This window comes from Scomber scombrus, chromosome 13 (genome assembly GCF_963691925.1).
Source record: "Scomber scombrus chromosome 13, fScoSco1.1, whole genome shotgun sequence".
Lineage (NCBI taxonomy): Eukaryota > Metazoa > Chordata > Actinopteri > Scombriformes > Scombridae > Scomber > Scomber scombrus.
In genome coordinates this window covers 26,799,842-26,827,382 of record NC_084982.1, presented here as the reverse complement: position 1 = coordinate 26,827,382, position 27,541 = coordinate 26,799,842, and the positions used below count along the sequence as shown (strand labels likewise).

Here is a 27,541-nt window from a genome sequence, read left to right as displayed (position 1 = left end):
TGCTGTTTCAGTCGGGCCCGTGTGGAAGATGCTGACGGTGCTGAAAATAGCTGACAACTGTGTGTATTTTATTTATGACCAAAGTGTAGCCAGAGATACAAATGGTGGCAAAATGTGCTGAACATTTAATCCCTCCAGAGTAACTTTTGAGATGGACAAAAGCCTCTTGGCTGTGAAACATTTGGTGGAAGCTGGCAGGGGTGATAGCCTTGATGATGGGATTTAATTGACTGAACCAATATTTAACGAAGCAGTTCTGCTAAGCATATTTTGAAGCTGCACTTGGGTTTTCTTCGATACTACTGACACATACAGTAGGCATGTAATTATAAAATCGATGCCTTTATGGATGAAATACTGTAACTCCCTTGATGACAGCGTTTTTTAATCAAGATGTGGCTGTTAAACTCAACTATTGCATGCAAACATCCTATTTAGCCCTGGATGACCCTGAAGGACCTTAACTTGTTATACTGTTTAGAGTAGTTTTTGTTTTTTAAATTTTTTTGTAGAATGGATTATCTGTCTTTTGGAAAATGTGGTTATACATAAAATAATGTGCTTATCTTCTCTTTGAATTCCTTTAATTAATCCAGTCTTAGATGTCTTGATTTCCTAAAGAGAAGCAATTATCTGTGGCTGTTTACTGTACGTCCATGTTGTATGGAAGTATCTGTCATACAAGAGTCTTTACCTGTTGGCTGAAATTAGCCTACAACTTATTAAAAATAAACTGAAATGTGAAAACTATAGTGTAACTGTTAAGGCAGCAAAGTACACTTGAAGAATATGGTTCATATAAACTCATTTTGGGGCCCTTATAGTGTTTATACAGTGGCAGCATTTAGTTAAGGTTAGAGAAAGATTGTCTTGGTTTAAAACTGAACTTTTATCAACTTTAACCAGAGCATTTTATTTATTTATTTATTGAAAGTGCAGGGGGCATCCAGGGGTAAAGGGGATTCGGATAAAATCAGGACAGGTCAGAAAAGCAGTTTATCTTCTTTCATCCTTGCTTTTGCATTAGGTTAGGGTTCAGACCTAATCCAAAAGCTTCAGGCCCCCCCCCAGACCCATTAGGAGGTTGGACCAAAGCACTTTTGTTAGTTAACCTTCGTGTCGTCCCCCCGGGTCAAATTGACCCCGTCTGTTTTGACTGTTCCTTCTTTCCTCCCTTCCTTCCTTCCTTCTTCCGTCTGTCCTTCCTCCCTCCCTCTTTCTCTTCTTCTTTCCTTCCTCCATCCCCCTTTCTTCCTTCCTTCTGTCCTTCCTCCCTCCCTCCCTCCTTCTTTCTTTCCTCCCTTCCTTCTTTCCTCCCTTCCTCCCTCCCTCCTTTTCTCTTTCCTTCCTTCTTTCCTCCGTCCTTCCTTCCTTCCTTTCCTTCCTCCCTTCCTTATTTCCTTTCCTCCCTCCCTTCCTTTCCTTCCTTCCTTTTTTCCTCCGTCCTTCCTTCCTTCCTTCCTCCCTTCCTTCTTTCTTTTCCTTTCCTTCCTCCCTTTCTCCCTCCTTTCCTTCCTTCTTCCTCCTTTCCATCCTTCCTTCTTCCTCCCTTCCTCCCTTGACTTGAGGACAACAGGAGGGTTAAACAACTCAATCACCAGAATGAAGCATTGGCATTATACGTTTCTGCAAACCACAGATATGTTGTATCTCTACATTTCAATGTTGGACATTTTATGATGTGACAACACTGCGGCTAAGGTCTGGGGAGGGTTTAGGAATAAAAAACACTTGGTTCGGGTTAGGGAAATATCATGGTATGGGTTAGATTTTAAAAAAAGACACGAAAATAAAAATGGCTGAAAATGTCCTGACATCTTGCTACTTTGATGCTTTTTCCACTTTCCATCAAACCAACCACACGGCCCTTCCTACTCCTAATGGGAAAGTCATATAGATGTCATCTCAACTACATCACTTTAAATGTTGATATGGTATTTATTTTTGAAATGTTGACATGGTATGTATTAAACGAACTGAAACGTAGACATTCAATATATCTGTGGTTTGCAGAAATATATAATGCCAACGTTGCATACTTGTGACTGTGTTTAAACCTTCACACATGAGAGTCAGGATGCAAATCTCAGTCTCCGTGCCAAGGTCCATCGATTTTATATATGTATGTCCGACCATCCACCCTGATCATGTCCTTACAACAGTATAAATGTAGCGCTTCATATATTCATTTGAAGACAAAAAAAAAAAACATTGCCTGTGAACATAATCCAGCCAGCAATGTTGTACTATGTACACATATTAGACAAGGTTGCTTTAACACATCTACAATACAATATGCACCAGGTCTAATTTCTCTCATGTTTATCAGTGCGCCGCTAAACTGCTGTTACTGTCTCTATTACACCTCGCTTTTAGTATTTAATGTTTGATTTAGAAAGTCCTTCCATCGTCTTTATTTATCTTTCTTTATTGAACATATTGTGCTTGTTCTCATCTTTTAACCTTCGTGTCGTCCTCCCGGGTCAAATTGACCCTGTCTGTTTTGACTGTTCCTTCTTACCTCCCTCCTTCTCTCTTTCGTTCCTTCATCTCTCTTTCCTCCCTTCCTTCTGTCCTCCCTTCCTCCCTCCCTCCTTCTTTCCTTCCCTCCTTCCTTCCTTGTTTCCTCCCTCCCTTTCTTCTTTCTTTCCTGTCCTTTCTTCATTACTTCCTTCCTTTCCTTCCTTCATTACTTCCTTCCTTTCCTTCCTTCCTTCTTCCTCCCTTCCTTCCTCCATCCTTTCCTTCTTTCTTCCTCCCTTCTTTCCTCCTTTCCTTCTTTCTTCCTTCCTTCTTCCTCCGTTCCTTCCTCATTTCCTTCCTTGTTCCTCCTTTCAATCCTTCCTCCCTCCCTCCCTTCCTTCCTGCTTCCTCCCTTCTTTCCTCCTTTCCTTCCTTCTTCCTCCCTCCCTCCCTTCCTTCCTGCTTCCTCCCTTCTTTCCTCCTTTCCTTCCTTCTTCCTCCCTCCCTCCCTTCCTTCCTGCTTCCTCCCTTCCTTCCTTCTTTCCTTCCTTGTTCCTTCTTTCCATCCTCTCTCCCTCCCTCCCTCCTTTCCTTCCTTCTTCCTCCCTTCCTTCCTCCTTTCCTTCCTTCTTCCTCCCTTCCATCCTTCCTTCCTTCTTCCCTTCCTTCTTCCTTCCTTCCTTCCTTCCTTGACTCGAGGACAACAGGAGGGTTAATGTGCTTGGGGATTCGCTAAATGTTTAACAATCTAATGTGAATCCTTTTTGTCAGTCAGATGCCAAAACCTGTTCACACTGCACAGTAATGTGTCATCAGCATGGGAAACATCAGGATCCTGTATAGCATCAGAATGTATCATGCATCACTGTGTTTTGTGTAATTTAATAAGCTTACTAAAGATTTTTTTTTATTATTATTATAGGCATTTTTTGACTGTGATCTAGGCCCTTATCCTTTGTTTAGACTTCAAGCAGGGCTTTAATGTGGGTTTGTTGCAAACCCAAGCTTTGATCTGTGAATTGTACCATGAAGTCTGTTCTCGCAGTTAATCATAACCTGGAATGAATGCTGAAAAGAATAACAAAAGGACCTGGATATGCTCTCAAATGAGTAAACATGTCTGCGGTTAATAACACACTTTGATCCCATGCAGGCTTTGAACTGATAAATTGTTCTATGTATCTCGGGGCTTTATAGTTTATAACCATACCAGATATATTTAGTCGGTGTGTTTTAACTGGAGTGGAAGAGCATCCTGTTTCAAGATGTTGGGGAAAGTTCTTGTGGCTTTACCTATCAGTAGGATTACATACCGTTATCTGGCTACATCTGTATCCAGGAGTGATTAAGCTTGATAAAAGCTCGTAATCTCTGGGATTCTTTGTCACCGCTGACCACAGGCTTGTGTTTTTTTAGCCTTGTAGACATCTTGTAATGCTCTTGTCAGTGCAAATCCTTGCTGTCTGGTGTCTGTTTTTTCCCCCTTGAATTTTATCATCCTTTACTCGTCATCTTTTGACATCTTTGTAGACTGTTACATGTTACCTATCTGTTTTAAATGCATATGTTCCTGTTCCATTTCCACTCAAGGGGGGAAAAAAACATTTAAAAAGACAAAAAAAATAGTGATTCACTTTGAGTTGTAAAGGCACAGAGGTGTGTGGGTTTGAAGTTGACTGATTTATCAGATTTTGAGTGACAACCTCCACTGTTTGCTTGTCAAGGCATACATGGATGGTTTGCTTTCACTTGTTCTGTATTTTTCTACTGTGATGACACACTAGCTTGTGTCTGTCTGTCAATACAGAAATTGAAAAGCCTTTTTTTTTCTCCAGCTTTGTCTTGAAAATGCTCAGAATAATGCCGATGGGGTAGAAAATAAATAATTCAATATTCATATGTGATGAGTTCAGATTCCAGAGTCCCACCTCCAGCTTCAAATGCTTATTAAAGAACAAATGAACAAAGTGAATGCGAGTGGGGAGTCACAGATGTAAACGCTGAAAACAAAAGGAAAAGCAGACACAAAGCTATCTCTGCTGTCTCAGTTGAGCTCACCTGGTATTTTAGAAAAAAATGCTTAATATCAAACTAATGTATAATTTTATGATGGAAAAACAGCACCTGCATCCGTAAACAGCACATTTGTATTCTGTATGTAAATACATTAAAAATGGGTCGTTTGAATGGTGGCTGCTGCAGCAGTGAATGATGACACCTGCTATTATAAATCAACATTTTTCCCTTCATGCCAGCAGAAAACAAACAATACACTTTTGTGATTTTTGCTGTTAAATTACAACACCTGTGTCCCTGAAAGCTGCTGAATCCTCTTGGACATGTTTATTGCACTCCCACTGTAAAGTACATGCTGAATATTATGAGACAGCAGGGGAGCAGCGAGGGTATAGTCAACACATCAGATGGCATTTGAAATCACACAGAAGTAAAACAAACATAAAAAATATAACCTTTACATTCAGGAACTTCATATATAAAAACATGCAGTCCATCCTTTCCTTCTTTCTTCCTCCCTTCTTCCTCCCTTGCTTCCTTCCTTCCTCCATCCTTTCCTTCTTTCTTCCTCCCTTCTTTCCTCCTTTCCTTCCTTCTTCCTCCCTCCCTCCCTTCCTTCCTGCTTCCTCCCTCCCTTCCTTTCTCCTTTCCTTCCTTGTTCCTCCTTTCCATCCTCCCTCCCTCCCTCCTTTCCTTCCTTCTTCCTCCCTTCCTTCCTCATGTTCAAATCTGAACATATATTTTACACCAAGGTATCTAACGTATCTATCATTTCAATATCTGTGTTTTTATTAGGCCATTGTAGGAAGTGTTGCAAATAAGATATTTCAATATAAGAGGATTATGTATCGATGCTATTAAGTACCTTGACTTTTGTGGAATTTAAATCAATCCCCATATGTTTGACACTGTGATTTGATCTTCCCAAAAAACTTACAGTATGATAATATTAATAGATAATGTAATATTTAGGTACACATATATACATTTATATATTGTAATGGACAGTTTTATTAATTTCACACCCCGTTATGACATTTTGAAAGACCTCTGAAAGTAGAAAAATAAAAGATATACAATCCGTGACATCACCTACAATCTTCTGAAAGGACATTTAAAAGCATAGAGTTGGTTTATTATGCGCCGACATTTTGATAGAAAGCCCAAAGTTGACCAATGAGTTCGAACCGAGGAGTCTGTGACATTAACAAGGGACACATTAGTTGAGCGTGACAGTATTGGACACCCGTCAATTAAGCCACCGTGCATCCAAATGTTTAATCATTTAAAACCTTAATACCTTTTTAATGTGCAGCAACAATCATTTTCAAGATGGTCACAAACACATTAATAGATAAATAGTGCACAGCTAGGTTGTTTGAGCTCATGAGCTGAGAGCAGCTGCCGCCAGTTTCGTGAGGAGAAATCACATTATTACATTTGCACATTACCTAGGTGCAAGACAGCATTAATGACAAAAGTAGGATTGTTTGTACACTTACTGCAAGGCATAAAAATATGAGATCAGTGTAAGCCATCGGCATGGCAACATTCGGTGTTGGTTCTCAGTGGGATCAGCAGTATTATCTCTTAAATAAATTCTCTTAATAAGGTTTATAATGAAAAGTGTGATTTGTTACAACTTGTTTTTTGGGGTTTTTGTTTTGTATCTTTGGCCACCAGTTCTATCCATTATGATGACATTGTGCTCACCAGAGTAATTACAGCAATCTCGAACAAGAGGATGACAAATACAAGTGGTCACATAGTAGTTTTAAACAAACTAGCACTTTAGAAAGATTATTCAAACCACTTTATTTTGAGGTTACATTTTTATTGAGTGCCTGGAAAATCTCCAGTGCATGCAACTATGGAAGGTATGATTAGTGAAAGTTGATAAAAGAGGTTAGTCCCAAACTGTGATGGATTTTTACAGGAGACAAGTGATAATTTTACCATTTTCGAAGTTGTAATAAACCATGTTTTATGACGATTGGTTACAAATAGTATAGAAGATAGTTTGACCTCAATGGTACTCCAGAGGCTAATTAGATTAATATTTTTAGTTCTTAGGCATAGTGTCAGATTTAATTATGTTCTATATACTCTTTGCTTTGACAGGCTCTTTGACACAGGTATTTTTGTCTTCAGCCTCCTACCCATGAGGAGCTGTGGCGATGTGTGTGTCTCTGAGTGGCTGGACTATTAACCATCAGGGGCTAAACCCAGATTCTCCTCCATCAAAAAAAAACAACCTGTATGAACATACTTCTTAATAGACAGTTTTTTGCATGTGAGGACAACACATTGCTTAAAAATGTGAAAATTTGAGAAGGAAGGAAGGGTTTGGTTTTTAATGTACCTTATAATCTGCACACCATTAATCCAGCCACTCAAATTTCCCAAACCAAAATGAGCATATATCAGATACCTACTACCATTATTACTGGGCCTACATGATGGAAAAATCTAAGAACCAGTGATACATGATACAATGGATTTCACAAAGGAATTGAAAGTGGTTAACTTCTCAAATTGGGTAAACTGTCATCAGTTAATTTGCGAAATCATTGGTAGTGGTGTTTATGTCCTAGTTAAATCTGACACCTCTCCTGTTTTGTTGTCAATGTATAACATGATAAGAAAAAAGATAGATTGGACTTAGGTACTATCACTGTTTGTAGGACTACCAGATCAATAAAATATAAAACTTTTTGACCTTCTATCATGAATTTAGTCTAGTTTGGTATTGCTAGCCAAGTGGAGGCACAACTACAGTACAATGCAAAGTACGTTAGCTGTATCTAACTTGCGCTCTGCTCATATCATATTCATATAATTGGAACTCATACAGACATTTCAGCATGAGAGGATCCTTATGCCACTGCTTCAGCTTCAACCCCTTTACTAGTAAAAAAAACCTGTTTAGCATAGTAATCCCATCAGTTGATTGACAGAGACATGTCAGCCAATTAGACAGGTATTTCCACATATTTTCCCATAATCCCTCTCTCTCTCTCTCTGACTGCTCTTGGATCCCAGTGGTTTCTCTTTGGGCTTGTGGGTGTCGGTTTTAACTCCCAGCTGCTTGTGAATCCCTGCATTTCTGCACTTATCAGTTGTCTTCCATCGTCTGAATAGAGTTCATCAGGTACTCCATGTCATGCATAAATCAACTTCAAAGCTGTAATGATGCTTGCTCGTAGTACCACTTGACTTTGAAATTTTCTGGATACTTAGAGTAGTAGTTCGCACACAGGAGATATTCTGCATTATTGAAATGGAGCAGCTCCATTAAAACTTTTGATCACTCTATCTCAGTGACTGGACGAGATGTTAAGGGCTCTCTTGGATTATTATTTTCTGCACATTTCTGCACAATCTGTTTTGCCATTCCCGGATATATCTGGCTTGTTCATTACTATTCCCATATATGCTTCATACATTTGCTCGAGCATCTCTTCTCTCCTCTTTGTAGGTACGACCGGTTTTGAGTTTTTGAATTACAGTCACATCCTTTCTAAAAGTCCAGTGCTTTTGTATTGACTTTTGTACTCCACTCTGCGACTCAGGCCATCCATCCTGTACTGCCTCTCTGAACAGTCTCAGTCCCTCATCCTGTTCTGTTACATTTCTGAACTGCTGATGCCTCTCTCCTGAAACAGGTAACTGAACTATCGATCACATCCACTCACGTCGTCCTGTCTGCTATTTGAGTGATCCTTCAGTATGGCTCTGCTTAATTCATCTGCAGTGTGCTTTTTTTCTTTTTTTTTTTTACCAGGCTTGTGTCTGTAGGCTGAATTTTTGTAGTCTCATTAACATCTTCTGCAGCCTAGCTGGAGCTTTATGGAGTGAATTCGAAAACGGCATCCAACAGTTTGTGATCCAACTTAACTTGAACATGACGAACGTTTTCATAGCCATATACAATTGCTAGTAGCTCTTTTTTCAATTTCAGTAAGTGACATTGAGCCATATGCCACATGTTGTCCTTCTTACAGGAACGCAGCTCCCAAACCACCTGAGCCCGCATCCACAGACAGTGTGACAGGCTTTTCAACATCATAATACTTTAACACTGTTGTGTTATTCACAAGCTCTTTCAATCATGTGAAGCTCCTCAGTTGTTCACACTCCAAATGCCAGATGGTTTCTCCTTCCAGTAGCTTTCTGAGTAGTGCAGACACTTCTGAGAGATTTGGGATGAATTTTGCTCAGTACTGCAGCATCCTCCTGAATCTCTGTAGTGCTGATTTGTCCTTTGGCTCTGGCATTTCTTGTATTGCTGGCACGTTGCCCATGTCAGATTTCAATCCGTCGCTGCTCAGCACAAGCGCTAAGTAGCTGATTTTACTGAGTCCAATTTTGCATTTGTCTCTGCTTAGTTTCAGATTTATACATCTCAGTCAATCTAATAGCTTTGTCGACCTCTTTTCATGCGTCTCTCTGTCTTTGTCCACACAAGTATTCCATCCATCACATTCACTACTCCTTCCAGTCCTTCCAGATGCTCGGACAGTCACCTCTGAAACACATCTGGTGCTGATGAAATCCCTCAAGGAAGCCTTTTAAACATGTACCTGTACCTTCTAAATTGATTCACCAATAGGCTTGCATCTACAGCTGAAAACACATTTGCTTTTTAGCCTCAATTCAACAACTTTCTCCATTGTTTTCAGAGGATAGCGCTTTCTTTGAATTTGCTTTGTTTAAATCCTTTGAATCAAGGCATATCCTGAAGTGACCCATTCTATGGGACCTGTCTGTTTTTCTATGACACCTAGGCTTTAGTTCTTTATCTGTCTCCTTGCAGGGCCACAGGGACCTTTTTTTGGATGGATGAATCACTGTTATAATGTCTGGGTGTACTTGAATAGGGCGAACTCCATGAACACAGTGCAGTCATGTGATTAAATCCTCATATTCACTCAAAACGTTTTTTAGTCTAGACATCCTCTTAACCATCCTTAATTCAACACTAGACATGCTTCAAAGTACTGCCCTTGCATCTTACTTTATTACTTGGAAGTCCAAATCCTTCCCTTTGTTCTTGTATTGGCATTTAATATTGATCTTCTGTTCTAGCGGTTTCTCTTTTTGCCCAAAACGCCAAATAATGTATAGCATGATTTGTGATTATTTCATTCAGTTATTCTCTCTTGAATATGACATTACAGTCAGCACTTGTATCTATCAATATTCTTGAGTTTCTGGTTGTTTATTTTCAGCTTTTCTTTCTACTTATCTTTGAGTGTTTACACATCCATTTTTTTCCCAGCTTGGTAATTTCATGCATTTCTGTTCAATTGTGAATGAAAATGTCATTGCCACTTCCTCCGTCACATTTTATTCCTTGTATTTTCTGTCAGTTTTCTGTCTGCCGGTGGTTTGTGCTCATTTTTGCATTGTGGTTCTTTCAGTGACAATAGTTACAAGTTTGGACATATGCAGGGCACTTTTTTCCTATTCATACCCACATCTGCCACAGTCTGCTCTGGTTTCTCTTTTTTTTTGATGGTGCTTGTGGTCTCTAGAGAGTGAAAGCACTGAATTACAGAGGATAGTGTCTAGCGGCTTGCCTGAAGTTGATATCAGGAGTTTTGCTCTCAGAGTTTGTTTTGTTTTGTTCTCGACAAAATTCCACTGACAGCCTCATATTTAATTCTTACTGCAGTACCAACAAGGTTCCTAGACAGCAAGTCTGAATCAAAATACTACAAAATCAAGACAATAAGAGATGATCAAATAAACATCTTGAGACTGGATTTGTGACCATGATTTGAGTACCACAGCCTAGAATTAAGTCACTGGTTTATGTCAACTTAATTGAATCATGTGACACCTACAAAGAATGTCTACATTAATCAAGATAGTAACCAAAAACAGGATTGTCACTTCGGTTTGCTTCTATTTGGGACTCACTTCGTCATTGGCCAAAAATCTATTTTATATATTGCAATGCTAACAAATCTTAAAACCTTTTCTCCTCCCACTGTTTTTATTATCTGGAACAACATACTATAGAAAACACTGAGATAGCACACTTTAATTTAAGTCGGTGCTTACCGCCCTTTTTTCCGACAGATTATCCCAGCTGCAGCTAATTAACGTTAATCCTGTGATTGCGAAGGTGCTCTTTACAATGCTTTTCATCTGATTATCAGGTTGTATCTACAGGTTTAGTATGGACGTTAATTAGACTGCTTGTCAAGACACTCTCAGACAACAAAAGCTGAATACAGATTTAAATGTAATCATTACACATTCTTTATTTTTAACTTTAGTAACTTGTAATGTTAAAAACTAAACCTAATGACATAGTGCAAAGGATTCAAATGTCAGAGGTTGTCAATATGTGCTATCAAAGATCAACCTTGTAATGTTATTTTTTTGTTATTTTGGAACCTGTGCTTTTGTTTTTTATACATTATATTAACCTTCAAAACCATAATTGTATTGTAATGTTTAAAATGTCAACCTTTTTTGCTTTATCATTGAGCCAACGACAAAGGTCAACATACCTGCGTGAGCTCTACACCTCATTTGATGGATCATTGCTGAAAAGTTCATTTGAGGCCTGTGGAGAGTTTTTTTTTTCTTTTCTATTTCATGGCCTAAAATCGGGAAGTTTCAGCATGTCAGATTTTGAGAAATGCATCTCGAGCACCTCGGGGAATTAGTTTTTTACTCCCAGGCACAATAACACCTACAAATTTATATTGAGCACACTCAACCTCTGTGTCAACTGCAGTACATTCAGCATGCGCTGAGAAGTTAGACTCTGCATAAAGTCGATATGAGTCACTTAGAGCTCTGTGGATCCTGTTCTCTCTAAACAGTAATTTACTCTCACTATCAACAAGAGTCTGTGATATTGATGTGCCAGTTATTGTTATGGGTCATGCGTGGATGCTCAGGCTGAAATCCAAAGTCTTCACGTTGTGTATATCGTCTTTATAACTGCCATAAGCCTCTTTAACATGTTTTATTTCTTAGAATTGTCTTTGGAGAAAAAGAATAATTATATTATCTGTAAGGTTTAGATTCTACTTACAGTGAGACATAAACCTAGTAGTGCATGTAATATTTCACATTTAAAGAATATGGCAGGCAATTTCCTGTTATTGTATTTGTCTTATTGTCAACAAATCTCATGTGCAGAGCTAAACAAACAGTGAACTAAATCTACTTACAAGTATTGTGCTTGTATCCAGACCCGTCCAGTTTCCATCCTCTAAACACTTGTTTTACTGTATGCATAGTGTTACAATAAGGAAAATACAAGTATGTGACACCTTTACTGTGCCTTCTCATGTGTTTACTGGCAGCTCAGTTTTGGCAACATCTGGATTTAATGAGAAAAATACAAACTAAACTGAATATCATAAACAAAATTAGCATTTCCTCTCATCCATATAGTCCAGATTTATCCCACACAATGAGGGTCGCCTGTTTCTTTAGTAGCAAATGTGATTAATTTCAAGCATAACAAGGCTTGAATGTAAAAGTCACTGGTCAAACTCAATGTTCAGCACTTGAATAAGAACCCGTCTGAAATGAAAGATTTTGTTAAGTTAATGAACTGAAGTATCGATAACTTAATGAGCCGCCTGTTTCATGAATCATTGTACTACACTTTGCTTATGTTTGTTTGTTTCTCAAACAAGGTCTACAACAAAATATGAAATCATTAATAACGTGTTCTCTACAAAGCCTTGTGCACCCCAGGTGGCCCTAGGTTTTGCCACAATAATGCTCACTGCCTCTATAGTTTTATCCTCCAGGAAGATGTTACAGACTGAGATTATCCATAAATCCTGTGATGTTTATATAAAGGATATGATGAAATATAACTCTGGGTTTGATACCTCTTCTGTTTGTACTTGTGCTTCTGTTCTTTACACAATGTGTGCCCAGCATGGTTCAAATATATATTTTCAGAAGACGTGATGAGTTCTGTTTTCGTAAGATGTACAGCAGTTACCGAGTGCAACAAGTTATAGATGAAGTTTAGCCATGTTTTTTGCAGTTATGTGCAAAGATACCAGCAGGCACAACACACTCATATAATGAGAAAGAAAAAGAAAAAGGCTTAGACTCGGTTAGGCTGGAACGCCTAAAGGGATGGTCCAAAATGATGCAGAGCACTAGTAGCCTTCAGTTTATCGCTTTAAGGTGGACCAAGGAGCACTTAAAACTCTCAATTGTTCCAATGTGGTGCCCAAAACGTATTGCTGTCATAGCCTGAGTAAAATGAAAAGGTGCTGCTGAAAGCCATTTATCCAGACTGTTGTACCTGTTTGGTATGACACACATTGCTTTTTCTAGGGCAGCTTGTATCTGAGAACATGCTTAGAGGTTTTACATCATTTTTAAGCATATCTTGTGTAGCATACACTTAGGTAAATGACCTCATGCTGACCTTTCATGCTGAATGGCACCAAAGTAGTCAGCTGTCAACATCTGTAGTCTGTGATGGATGTGATTTCAACAAAAGTAGTAAACAAAAATATGCTTCTTCTTCTTCATCTGCCTTTGAAAATCATCATTCTACACAGTACAAACATTTTTGCTGTGATTTTGTGCCTGTTCCTCTTCCATTGAAACCCACTTGATATACAGGGTAAGATCTTTTCCCAGCTTGGGAGATCAATCATGTTGGCGTGTTACTGTCACTACTTTGGTGAAAGTGACAGTTATTCATCAATCTACGACTGATGTGTCTACAGCTCATTTTAACTGCTGTACAATCCATATCTCCTATGTATGTTTCGCAGCATTAAATCTGCTTTTGTACACTTTTGATCATGGGCTGTGTACCACATTCAACATTCATACAGTTGGACGGCAATTTGTGTCCTGTCATTGAAGAGTTATGTTCACTTGTTTTTACATTAACCTCCTGAGACCTGAGATTTTGTTTGGTATGCATTTTTAATCTCTCCTAGATATTCGGGATTAGTATGACCTGATACCAAAACTTAGCATCGTCTTTGAACAGGAAGTCGTTTTTGAACAAATAATGTCCTTAATATGGAGACAATTCACCAGTGTATAAAACGATTAATTTCCTTCAATTCACACCTTCCCTTTGCATGAAAAACAATAAAGGGTTAGGGTTGTCCTCGAGTACGTCCGTATTAGCAGTGTCGTAGCTTGTTGCTTTTGCTAAAGTGAGTCAAACTTGTATCAAACTACAAACGTTATTAGGCATAAATAAACAAGTTTCAACCACAAAATTTGATAAGGTTTTGTATCTGGTCCACTTTTGTCTGAGGATCGACTGTTGATTGACTTGGCCAAGATGCCTGCCATGTGCTTTTGTTACCACTAGGTGGCACTAAAAAGTGTGTAGAAACCAGGCGTGGAGTTCTGGTCCTCTGAAATGATGCGAATGCGGAAGTAACTTAAAACTGCATTCTATCAAAAGGCCACCAGGGGGCGACCGTTTTGGTGTCAAAAGGACTTCCGTCTCTATACAAGTCAATGGAGAATTCACCAACTTCTCACTTGATTTCTAACCTCAGTAAACGTTTTCAAAATGTGTTTATGGTCTCAATCGCTAGTTTAAAGCCTTCTTCAATGCAGTATGATGTTCATTTGTGAAATTTTGGTCTCCCTGATTTTATATTTGACGATAAAGCAGGGTATGCATTAGGGCTCGGCTACGTCGTGATTGACAGGTTGATTGGTTCACAGGTTCAGGAGGGCGCCTCATGCCCCTCCTGATGCCCATATAAGTAGAATCCGTGTTTTTTTTTTACCCGGCATGCACCGGAAATTTTCAAGATGGCGCTGCCCAGATCCGAAACTATTCGCTTCCAAACAGCAGTCCACAAACCAATGGGTGATGTCAGAGATGTTAAGTCCATTTTATATACAGTCTATGGTAGAAACAAGCACAACAGGTCAAAGTTAAATAAAAAAAGGAAGTATACAGCCCAGCAAACCCAAGATGTAATGTCCTAATTTGAGGATGATGGGTTGCAGGATGTTAATTTTGATGATCCCAACAAGGATACATATTCAGCATACATACAATATGGCCGACCTCACTGTTGCTCTTTTGGTAGAATTATTCTTCTGCCAAAATACTGCTTCAGGGAAAAATGTCAATAGGAAATGCTCATAATGACAGAACTCAAGTGCAAATCTGAGCAATCTTAATAATATCAGTACAGAATGCCATTGAAGGGAATTACCCTACAATAGATTCTTAGGCTCAGTACTATAGCCGAGTGTCATTTTCATGATGAAATGCAAAAATATGGCCTGTTTCTGTGCCCTCTCATCAACCACAGTCAGAGGTCTATTATCATGTCAGGCACAGCTTCACCGGAGGGGGGTTCAGAAAGCTTTACATGCACCCCTCTGTCACTTTGAATGCCTCTCTCTCTGTCTCTGTGTCTCGTTCTCTCCTGGGCTTTCGGCACAGAGGCACTCGGCGATGATGGGTTTCTCAGATGGAATTAAAATGTCTCGTCCCACAGCTGTCACCCATGGAAATTGCATTGTCTACAGATTTTATCATTGAGAACAGCCAGCAGTCTGTTTTGTTTGGTGCCTTTTTTCCCTTTTCCTTTTTTGTCATGATGTCATTATCCGTGGCACTGCTGCTTCTCTCGTTAATGTTTCACTCATTTTTTAATCTTTCTCCCTGTGTCTTTATTTTGCTCCAGGTTTACCGCCACTCCTACATGGCTTCCTACAGTATCTACAATATTCACACACGGTAAGTCATTTTTGTCTCCCTCAGTAGTTGCTGTGAGGCAACCAGTGCGTGGTAAAAACATGTTATCTAAGAACAATCAAAACTGGGAGACAACCTGTTTTGTAGTTTTGTACAAGAAAGGGTATAGCAGTAAAGGCCAAGTGTGATGAATGTAGTATTTTATCATTAACTTACATGTTGTGACATGCATGAAGAACTGTGCTTTTAATGTCTTTTCCTTCCTCCAGATGTTAGCTGTCATGGATTATTATAACACACAGGCCAACCAAAGCTGTAGCCTCCGGGGCCCACATATGCAGAAGCCCCAGATTGGTTAGATCCTTTAAAAATGATGCATTTAGAGGATGCATTTGTGAAAAAGTAGGGCCTCATATCTGATATGGGGAAATGTCCTCACTTAGTTCCATAATGGTAATCCACTTTTAATTTGGAGATCAATTTATCTAGAAACTGCAAGGGGAAAAAATGTGTCTGCTCCACTGTTGAAACACCTTTTTCCAGCAGCAGCAATGCTCACAGGAAGCAATCTGGAATATGACTTAGGAAAAATTAAGGAAATTAACCTCTACTTGTCATTCACACATGAACACATCACATGCCTGCTGCCTTCACATCCCAACCATATAGGGAAAAAAATACTTTCACAGTTGTTATTTCTAATGCACATAAATTAAATTTGCTAAGCACAATTAGAAACAAATTTAACAAAAGACAGTGATGCACATCATAACAAAAGGAAAATGCCCCATTTCAATTTGAATGGTGGGTCTGCGTCTGTATTAAAAGGCAATGTTCTGTTTATTTTACAGAAGGTAATTGCATGTGGGTTTATGTGTTCGCTATCTTTATTTGTGTGTTTCACTTCTTTGTGTACAGTGTGTGCCTTGTAAACAGTATTTCCAGCAGGCTCGAAACCTGTCCGTGAATTACAATTGATGTATTTTATGGAATTGAGCTCTACAAACACATTGTAACACTAGATATAAGTAAACACTTTATCTGATGTCATTTTTCTAGGGAGGTTTGGGAGCTGGACCCTCCCGAGGTGGCGAACTCTGTCCTGCAGTATGCTGCCTGGGGAGTGCAAGGCCAACAACTGGTGAGAACAAAAATCACACCTTCAGCCCAACTTTCTGCACAGACTCGGTTTGCCTACATCAGCTTTATTACACTTCAGTGAAGGATACATTGTTTTGTTCATGCATTTAGTCATTTATATCTCTTAAATGCTGAAACTAACCACAAGTAATTGTAAAAGCATTCTTTTTCAAGGATGTAATCGTGACTGTTTTGAAAAACACATTTTCAGTGTCAAGACATTGAATCAGGAGTAAACAATTCAAAGGTCACATTCATTTCTTTCTTTAATTATATTGGTTTGCACACAAACCTTCAGCGTCTCTATAATTTACCTCCAGCATATCTGATGCTATGTCCTTCAGTTTTTATGTTCAACAAACACTCTATAGAAAATATATAGCTTTGTGATTGTGAAGCATATAAAATAAATACATTTATCTTCAGTTCCAGGACCTTGGATGACATTATGTATGGAAACAGATACCATGGCACTTTGTGTGTGTTTCTGCTTTTACTGTGTGTGTATTTGTGTGAAGACACACAAAAACAATGTCCTGTTGTGTGCTGTTTTCCATTGTAGTTTCCAGGTGTTTATAATTCAGAATTTCATGCTCAAATAATAATGTACTCAGGTTCACTTTTTAGGACACCTAATTCGATGCTAATTCTCTCCCATCGTACCTTTTTTTTTTAATCTCCACTGAGCAGAAGGGGAGACTTCTTTGTTGACAGCTAAAACGCTAAAGCATAAGAGCTCCTTTGTCTATATTTGCAAATTTCAGCGTGGAATATTTGAGCATAAATCAAACACGACTCCATTAGGATGTCATTATGGTGATAAGGAGGTGTGCGCTAGACAGATGTGAAGGCTTTCTAGTTCTCGAGTGGCATGCACAGTATCATTAGCCAGAAGTGCATCTTTTGAAACAATGACATTACGTGTGTTATGCAAATAAGGCTGTAAGTGAGCCTCATAGTAATTATTTGGGAATTAGGAAAATGCCAGAAAGTTGTGACTATAATGTGAATAATAGTTCTTCATTCATCACCACAAACTCTCAAGCAAAGCACTAGACACACATAGCAACATTTAGTAGATCTAGCTGATCAGGATAACCACCTTTCCCAGTTCACAAAGTTGTCTTATTAGGCCTTGTTTGAACTTCTTTATCGGGATAATTCTGGTTATAGTTAATGTTTCACCAAGTGTGGCTACTTTAATGCATTTGTACTTCCAGTAACATATAACTAGACATTTTTCATAGATATCCTACATTTGGATACTGTATTTTAAGGTGGCTAAGCAGATAGAAAACTGCATTCAACACTTTGTATCACAATGCATCTGTATTATAAAGCACCTCACATATTACACAAGCATTAAATGAGGAATTATGTTGATTAATAAAGGCTGGCAATACTATTTTATTCATATTGTCAACGTATCTCCACATCAGAACCACCAACAGACAAATTGATCAGACTAATGACTATTGCCTGTTTTCCTGAGAATGGGCATTGTAGTTTATTTTGGGTCAATTTCTCAAACATTGTCCAGCATCATTTCTAATTGCTGTGTGGGTTTGAAAGATACGCGTAAAGCAAAAGTTGTATTATTTTAAAACAAACTTGACAGGAGGAAGTATGCACCTGTGCAGAAGCTCTGACCCAGGTTTCCGAACAGCTGCTTTTCCTATTATCCTACCTATCATCGACTGTGAAAATGAGAGAGGCAGCAGTAAAATATGGTGTTCATATAGCAGTTGCTCAGTGAATGAGTGATCTCATCAGCCATGCAGGTGTCTGTATAGGTTCTTACCTAATATCAGGAGGTGAGCTCCAGTAGTCATGCAGCACTGTGCTTCATAGCATCCACCTCCATGTCTAACCACTGTGTTTAATTACAGGAATTATCGGATCAGTTGAGTTCTCTGTATAGCTGCTGCAATGATAACCATCGCAAACTTTCTTTTGTTTGTGATACGGTTACCATTCCTCCAATGAACAGTAGGGTTGTCGCTATTGTGTGTCATTGACCCTTAATGAATAATTGAGTGAGATTTTAGATTTTTCCAGGCACACACATTTTCATGAAGGGAAAATTGAATGCAGGTGTGCATCTGCACAGTTGTATAAATCAGTATAAAGTGTTTGGCGTTTGTCCATTTTGGCATAGATCCTGCAGAGATTTTAAAATGTTGTTGCAAATACTAGTGCACCAAATGTGTAATAGTCTGACTGAAAAATAGTGCCCCACCAAATGCACCATTTATCCCAGTTTGAGTAACAATTTCTAAAAAGTGCCCATCTCTTTTTAGGAAAAGAGGAGCGACAGGAAAACAGTTGTTTTTAAATGACATAAATGACACTATTTGTGACAAGTTAAAGATTACAATCTTCAGCAGGAACCACTGGGCTTGGAGCTGAGTGCCACAGACGTGGTAGGAAAGTCAGACTGGATCAGAGACACACATTGATCCTTATATTGGATTTGTTCACAATAACAGAACCATACCAGCTTCTTAAATAACCATAAAAAAAGAAAAATAATTAAATGGAAAGAAACTACTATTGATACACCAAATATTTGAGAGTAATGATTTAATATACAGTTTTAAATTAAATAAATGTCATTAAAAGGAAATGCAATTACTTTACATAATTGAATCTTTGTATTTGTAGTCATGAGTCTTTGTAGTGGTATCGTGAAATAATCAACAGCAATTTATTTTATTGATATTCTATATTAACACTGTCTGAATTTCTTATTTTCCTAGTCCAGATTTCTATATTTTGATCAAACTTGGAATAATAAAAGATCAAACGACTGATTATTCTCATTCTACATTTGTAGTAATGAGCCAAACCATTTCAGAAAATTCCTACTTGCAGATGGTGAAACTGAAATAAGTCGGCTGAAACTGTAAATAATTGTTTCTCTGAACCTTTTAGTACATGCACAAACTGCCTTCTGGACTGATGATATCTTGATGGCTTCAAGCCAGACAGCAGAAGGCCCTGCTGACTGTGAGGTTGCGTGTTAGCATTCACAAATGAATTTTTATATAAAATCACATGAGGTTACAGATTTCTGTCTTTTAGTAAGGCCATCCATCTCAGACAGACGTTGCTCTGTGTAACACTAAGAGAAGAAGTCTGATGTTAGTTTGACCAGTCGAATTATAAGTTCAGCAATGTTTTTATTCTACAGCTAAATGTTGGGAGCACTCTTCATATGATGGGAACTACTTCCAATGAAAACTACCCACTTCTTCAGTTTGGTTTTTGATTTTCATGAACATATAATAAATCACTAGTGTGCTATTTCTGTCTTTTTTAACTCACACCAATGACCTGCACCTTGGATTTGCCTATTAAAGTAAATCTAAATGTTTATCAGTGATCAAAGTAAGTAGAGGATTCAGTTTTGGGGATTTTAACTGACTGATCAGGTCTGAATTTGAAGAAGTGACAGATTTACTCCCACAAATACAGTTTATATACTACAATAGAGTTAATCACCTGATCATTTACAGACACTGCTTTGCTCCTTTAATCCTAAAAGAATAGTTTGGATGCTTGAACAGATGTGTATTTTATATTGACAGTAGTAATCCAGTGGATGTCTGCTAAAGTTGTGAAGCTGGAAATCTGGTGTTATACTTCTTCACAATTTTACAGCCACCATCATTTGCCATAACACCATAACATTTAAGCCATGTCTTTGTCTGCTTTGTCCTGACAGATCTACATATTTGAAAATAACATCTACTACCAGTCAGATGTCAAGAGCAACTCCCTCAGGCTGACGTCCTCGGGGAAGGAAGGGGTCATCTTCAATGGGATTGCTGACTGGCTCTATGAAGGTACATATCAGCTTGTTTTAAATATATATTTTCATATTGAGTCAAAGGGTAAAACTAGCCAAGTCTCGCAATTTTGACCTTTTCTTGTTAGCTGACCATGCAAAAATAAACTCTGACAAACAGGAAGTCAATGTCAGATTACGAGCTGTGGGGAATCTGCATTGCCGCTGTAGGTTTTAAACACTTTAGAGGTACAATGAAAATATCTAACTTGATTTCAAAGCACTGACAGACTGTCTCATTAAACTGAAAATGCCTGTTTATGTAATGTTTAGAAACATTACCTCATAAATGGCAGTGATTAAATATTCACTATGTGTGTTTTAGTACAGATATCTTCCCACTGGGTGTGCTTTGAGTAAACACATGCTGTGTACATTTTGTGACTCTGGCCCATCTCTCAAGAGAAAAGATTATGTAAATCTCATAAAAAGGCAAGCAACCATAACAACTGCACGCTTGATGTGTCTTTTTTTCCCCCTCTTTATCCTTAACTATACTTGTGAAGTACAATAATGTAGCTATCACTGATGGTTGACCCCGAAATTAGAACTACATTTAATACCTCTTTTGTAATATCAGCTCTTTTTTTCTCCCATTTTTGAGTGTTTCATTCTGTATCTGGAGTGTTTTAACCATTAACATAGGGATACATTCTCTATGAAATTATTAATTGAATACATTTAAACATTTTTAATCACTTACATTCAATGCGATATAAGCCGTAACCCATTTTAAAACCAGAATGAGAAAGATCAGTATCATTAGCTGAATATGATATTATGTTAAATATGTTATTAATGCCAATTGAAAATGTTTAGCTTTTTACAGTCAGTGTTATCACAAAGTGGAGATATATCTGAGAGTATTAACGTTTGTGTCGACCTCCCGGGTCAAATTGACCCCATCCGTTTTGACTGTTACTTATTTCCTCCCTTCCTTCCTTCCTTCCCTCTGTCCTTCCTCCTTCCCTCCTTCTCTCTTTCTTTCCTTCCTCTCTCTTTCCTCCCTCCATCCCCCTTTCTTCCTTCCTTCTGTCCTTCCTTCCTTCCTCCCTCCCTCCGTCCTTCTCTCTTTCTTTCCTCCCCCCTACCTTCCTCCCTTCCTTCTTTCCATCCTTCCTTCTTTCCTCCCTTCATTATTTCCTTTCCTCCATTCCTTCCTCCTTCGTCCTCCCTTCCTTCCTTCTTCCTCCCTTCTTTCCTTCCTTCCTCCCTCCTTTTCTTCCTCCCTTCCTTCCTTCCTCCCTCCCTCCTTTCAGTCCTTCTTCCTCCCTTCCATCCTTCCTTCTTCCTCCCTTCCTTCCACCTTTCCTTCCTTCTTCCTCCCTTCACTCTCCTTTCCTTCCTTCCTTCCTCCCTCCCTCCTTTCCTTCCTTCTTCCTCCTTTCCTTCCTTCCTCCCTTCCATCCTTGACTCGAGGACAACAGGAGGGTTAAAGCAGACAAACTGCAATTTTACTGAGTTTCAAGCTTTTAGTGCAATTCACCGTCTTTATTGTATAAAGCATCTAATCTGTTTCTTTGTTCCTGTATATCATCTATATTTACCTTCAAGTTTAAGTCACACTATAACACACTAAATGTACTAAAGTTAACACAGAGTGAAGCATGTGGTCCTAAGTTTAATGCACAGTGTACAAAGCTGAAGTATACTGTGATTTAAAGGTGACATATCATGCTTTTTGTGATTTTCTGTTATTTTATACTTTTATGTCAAAGATTTATCGTAAATATGGTCAAAGGTCCAACATTTTGGACCTCACTCCTAGTTGAATATATGTAAAATGCCCAGTGCTTCAGCCTAGTTTGAACACTTTGTTTGCAAACCTCTATGTACTTTCTTGTGATGACATCAGATTGTTTGCACATACCCACAAATGACAAATCTTTTTCCTTTATTGCTAAAGTTGTTCACGATGTCCGCTTGCTTATTCTGAAACGAACTCAGTCTTATACATGTACAGAAGTATTTAAGAAGTTTCCATTTTGTACTACTCTTGTGTGTTTACGTAGCATATTGAACCGCCGGATGTCTGCTAAGCGGCAGCTTCTTGAAACTGGCCAATCAGAACAGAGTGTGGCAGGGCTTAAAGAGACAGGCGCTAAAACTACCTGTTACAGACATAGGCTGAACTGAGGGCCTGCATTAAGGGCCAGTATATGATAAATCAGGAGTCTTTTTAAATATATTACAGTAGAGCCAAATAATACAAATATAGACCTGGATATGTGCACATAATGTCCCCTTTAAATCTGTTATGAGTAGAATTTGACAATATACTATGGCACTCTCCTAATGGTAGTGTCAAAAAAAGGCATAATCTTAGCAAAAATGTACCTTATGACAGCATATGTTATGTCATGAGTCAGTAAAATTCTTGTTTATTGATTCCTCACAAAAGAATTAAGCTAATTGTGGGTCTTCTTCTAATCAGAGGAGATCCTTCAGGCCCATGTGGCTCACTGGTGGTCACCTGACGGAGAGAGGTTGGCCTTCCTGGTCCTTAATGACAGTCTGGTGCCCAACATGGCTTTACCTCGCTTCACTGGCATGACATACCCCAAAGGAAAGCAGTACCCATACCCCAAGGTAAGTTTTAGAAGACATACTGTACATCCTGTAAGATCTATGGCCGTAATTTCTGGCAAATATTACGATTAAATTGTTGTTTGACTTTTAGAAAAAGAAGGAACTCACAATAATGCTACAAGCAACCAGTTATATGGTTTTAGTCGTTAAATTTAGTTAGAAGAAGGATCACCATTTCTCATGTTTGCTTAGTTTAGCATAAATACTGGAAGCAAAGTAAGACTAGCTAGCATGGCTCCGTCCATATAATAGTGAAATAAAAAAAAACACCTTCTAAAGCTCATTATTTAACACTTGGTATATTTTTTTTTCTCAATTTGTGCCAGGCAAGTTATGGTTTTACAAGTTTTACGTACATGCTGGAAGTAACTCTTGACAAATAAAGGGACAGGACACAGTGATGCCCACTGAAACCATATTGCTGTTTTTACACAACAACATACAAAGAAAATAATATGTTTTTTGTACCCAAAAATCTACCAACAAAACTTTCACGGAATAATCCAAAGGCAAAAACTAATAGCGGAAAGGACCGTCAGTATAAAGCATTAGTTGTTCTCTGCAATATGTATTCTCACAGCATGGAGTATTGCACTTTTTATATTGTATTTTTCTTATTGCCCCATACTGTATGGTAGCAATTTGATGTGACATTTGTTAAACGCAGTTGAAGCAGAAAGCTGGAAAACAAAACAGCCTCCCGGGTGTGTGTTAAGCATATATTTTATATATTTATATGTAGTATCTGGTGTGGAGCCATCTCTATCCACCGATGCCCATTCTGAGAGACTATACAGAACAGGGAGGGAACCAATTTTCCCCACTGACAGCAAAGATGTTGGCTAGCAGAAATAGCTCTCTGTTCTCTCTGTAGATCTTTGTATAGATTTCTCCTGCTGAATTATCATTGTAAGAAGCACAGGAAATCAAAGTAGAATGAGCGGTTGTTGGTGAAATGGGAAAGAACATTACAACACAGAATAACAAACTTCTTGAATGCACGTCTCTAAAGCCCCTTTCACACATGCAGTCTATCCCTAACATGTAAAGAGATAATAATAATAATAATAATAATGCATTATATTTAAAGGCGCCTTTCAAAGCACTCAAAGACACCTTACAAGGCACATAAAACACGACAACAGTACATCAAACAATAAAAATCAGGTAAATTTTAGTGCAAAGATAAATAAATAAATATGAATGTGACTATAAAGTGCACGAGTGCAACAAATAAGCAAGAACGTGATAGCATAGCATAATCAGTGTGAGTGAGAGTATGCCACTCTGAATAGGTGTGTTTTCAGGTGGGATTTAAAGGTGGAAACAGAGTCCGAAGTGCAAATGTCTGGTGGGAGAGAGTTCCAAAGGCAGGGGGCAGATCAGCTGAAGGCTCTTGACCCCATGATGGTAGTTAAGTTGGCAGATGGGGCAAAGAGCTGGTGGGCGGAGGAGGATCGGAGAGTTCGGGAGGGTGTGTAGATGTGAATCAGTTCCGAGATGGCAAACTGGTTTCTAATTAAGGATTTCAAATTCACTCATCACTCCTGTTGATTAATGGGGCTCAGCAGGTGGACATGCTGCTCCATCTCTACAGTACGAGCATTTATTCACTGATAAATAGCCTAAACTGTACATACATTACACTTCACAGCTGGCATTATACTGCTAACTTCATACTCTCTGCAATCTGGCAGTCACCAAACATCAAACATCTGCTTTCTCTTTCTTCACCACACTCCCTATGCACACCACTTAACCAAACTCTGACAAAAAGTCTGACATTGCCATGACGTATGTGCAAAGGTGAAAGATTGAATGTTCCTGATTGTAGCTGCATGTGTGAATAGTGAAAATCACTATCACAGCCTGTGTGAAAGAGGTTTATCAGTGTAATTATGTCTAAGGGAAGGTGTCTTCTCAATTTGTATGCAGAAAAATATTCAAATGAGACCCATGCCTGTTCTTTATGATAGGAACTTACAGTTGCTTCAGTGAAGTGTTTGTTCAATGCATCATGTTTAATCATCAGTCTTTTTCATGTCTGCTGAGTTTCGTTAGAGGGGGAAAAAATCCAGTTTCTGCATTACAATACGTGCATAATTGTTTAATTCTATGTGCATTTTAAAGAGTTTAGAGAACCGCTTTCAATGAATTATTCATTCCAATTCAATTCATCGTTATGCAGCACTTAATAAGTCACACTTGCCATTTTCAATTTTGTTCCATGAAGCATTTTCCACTGAAATGATGTGGAGCTTTTGTCTAAAGTCTGGACTGTTGATTCTGCATGCAGGCTGGCCAACCCAACCCAATGGTGAAGCTCTATGTAGTCAATCTTTACGGGCCGACGCACACGCTAGAGCTCATGCCTCCAGAGACCCTCAAACTACGGTGAGAAGAGCTTCTCTGCGGCTTGTTTTTCTAGGGTCTATTTTCAGTGGTGTTTATTCTTATTCAACCATCCACCAGCTACTAATCTATTCATTAAACTTGTTTAGTGACATACAGTACACTTGGACATTGTGTGCTATGGTAATTTCCGCCCACAATATGTGATCTTCAATTTGTGCACATTTTCTTTTCAATTACTTGAGTATTTTTATATATAATGATAAACTTGCGAAACTTGGAATAATCATTGTAATCATAATGTTTTTTTTATAGGGAACATTATGTGACGATGGTGAAGTGGATCAGCAAGACAAAGACATGTGTCAGGTGGTTGAACCGGGCCCAAAATATCTCCATCCTGACTGTGTGTGACACCACCACTGGAGCCTGCGTCACGGTGTGTGTGAGAGAGAGAGAGAGAGAGAGAGAGAGAGAGAGAGAGAGAGAGAGAGAGAGAGAGAGAGAGAGAGAGAGAGAGGAACAGATACAGCTGTAGAAAAAGAAAGATGTGTCTTTAGGTTGGAGAAGAAGACAGAAATGTAAAAGCATCACGCCTTGCTTGTTTTTATAACCAATGATCTATGTGTTAACCTCTCAACAACCAGTTTTCCCCTTTTATGTCTTTATAGTTGTTAAAAGCTGACAGCATTATATATATATTCTTTATCAGCTGGTTACAGCTAAAGCTACAAAGCTTTTTATAGCTCCACCATTCTCAAAATAACTGGACCTGATCCCTCTGACCACAACAACTAAAGACACATTTCTAAGCTGAGAAAATATATTCAATAAATTGTTGGAAGTCTTGATCAATATTAATACTTTTGATAAATTTCAATCAGGTTTCTATCAGCGGTGTAAAGATACATTGATCGACATTTAAAATCGATTCAATGAGCCAATAACATCGATGCAAAATGAAAACATTGATCAGACCTCGATGCATGCGATCATCTTTAAGATGCACGTTTATTTTTAAATTCCCCTGGCATCTCAGTTTTGAAAGAGAAGCAGAAATCCAGCTTTAATGTATAAAATAGTAACTTAATGTAATGTTTTCTTTTATTGGTTTTGAAAATGTTAAAGCTCAACATATCAAAATGTGGCTAGCTAACAGGAGGTCAGGTTTTATTAAAAAAAAAAGAGATTGTTTTTTATTTAAACATCTGGTTGAGCTCAGAAAAAAAAAAATTGTGATTTAATATGAATGGAGGTGATTGTGTTAAATTAGCTTTGATATCGTCTAATATCGACCGATGCCTCCTGAATCAAATCAAATCAAAATCGTATTGTTTGTGATATCAGTAAACATCAAATAATTTTCCATTTAATCAATATAATATCTTATTGTGAGGAAACTTGTGATTTACACCCCTAGTTTCTAACGGCAACACAGCACAGAGACTGCTCCTGTTAGAGTTATCAGTGATATCTTGATGAAGGCTGATGCAGGTGAATGCTCTGTGCTGGTTCTGTTTTTGACACAGTGGATTATAACATTATGATTGGTATCAAACAAAATGGATTGGTATCTATGGGACTCCCCTCCTGTGGTTCTCCTCATACTTTTCAACCTTTGTAGTGACTGTCGACGGCTTTACCTCATCTTATGCATTCTGTATGTACGGGGTGCCTCAGGGCTCAATTCTAGGACCAATTGTATTATATATTTATTTACTCCCATTGGACTCCTAATGAACCGCTATTAATAACTTAATTTTCTGGCTTGAATAAATCTTGTAACTGATATATTGGAACAAATTTCCTGTGGTGTGCTCTTTCCATATTTGGAAGACACACAGAGCGGTGTCGACCCAGCAGTTGAACTGTGGGATTCAACAGGCCACTTTCCAGTTCTGTGGCTTCTGATTTGGTATGATTTGCATGAACAAACATGCCACCCAGCCAAGAGACAGCTTAGCTCAGGCCTGGACACAGATCCACTGCCAAAACTCTGGCTCCCGCTTATGCTTATCAGTTTGAAATGAGGGCTCGGACTAGGAATGCAGTCCCTAGTGACGTGTTAAAATAAACTGCAAAATAAGGGGTCCATTATGTGACAGATGATGAAGTGTTATCACAGAAAGATGTTTTACAAAATGTGAAAAATATGAAACTTTTCGAATGTTTTGCTGACAGAAAAGCAAACTTATGTTGTGAAAGATTGTGATTATACTGCATCTTACAATACTGCTCTGTTGTTCATTATTTTAAAGCCTCTGTATACCAACTAGAAGTAGAAAGTAGAACCAAGAAAGAAAAGGCTATAAAAGATGGGAGGATTTTGATGAGTCACACAAGTCTCACACTTTGCTCTCTCTGACATCTTTTTCAGAGACTTGAAGAAAGCTCCGAGCTCTGGCTTTCCAAGCAGGTAAAGTTCTCTCCTCTCCACA

The 27,541-nt window shown here is 38.4% G+C and overlaps 1 protein-coding gene across 3 annotated transcripts in view; it reads left to right on the top strand.

Annotated features, from left to right (window-relative positions):
* The window catches only part of LOC133992585 (inactive dipeptidyl peptidase 10-like), an 88,725-nt gene that overhangs the window by 41,111 nt on the left and 20,073 nt on the right, over positions 1 to 27,541 (top strand). For 2 of the 3 annotated variants that reach the window (XM_062431267.1, XM_062431265.1), the window contains 7 exons: positions 15,162 to 15,214; positions 16,232 to 16,313; positions 20,040 to 20,160; positions 22,597 to 22,751; positions 25,048 to 25,145; positions 25,419 to 25,542; positions 27,481 to 27,519. In XM_062431267.1, coding sequence (XP_062287251.1) covers positions 15,162 to 15,214; positions 16,232 to 16,313; positions 20,040 to 20,160; positions 22,597 to 22,751; positions 25,048 to 25,145; positions 25,419 to 25,542; positions 27,481 to 27,519 — 672 coding nt within the window. The remainder of the gene's footprint in view (positions 1 to 15,161; positions 15,215 to 16,231; positions 16,314 to 20,039; positions 20,161 to 22,596; positions 22,752 to 25,047; positions 25,146 to 25,418; positions 25,543 to 27,480; positions 27,520 to 27,541) is intronic. The other variant, XM_062431266.1, reaches the window with a different exon arrangement.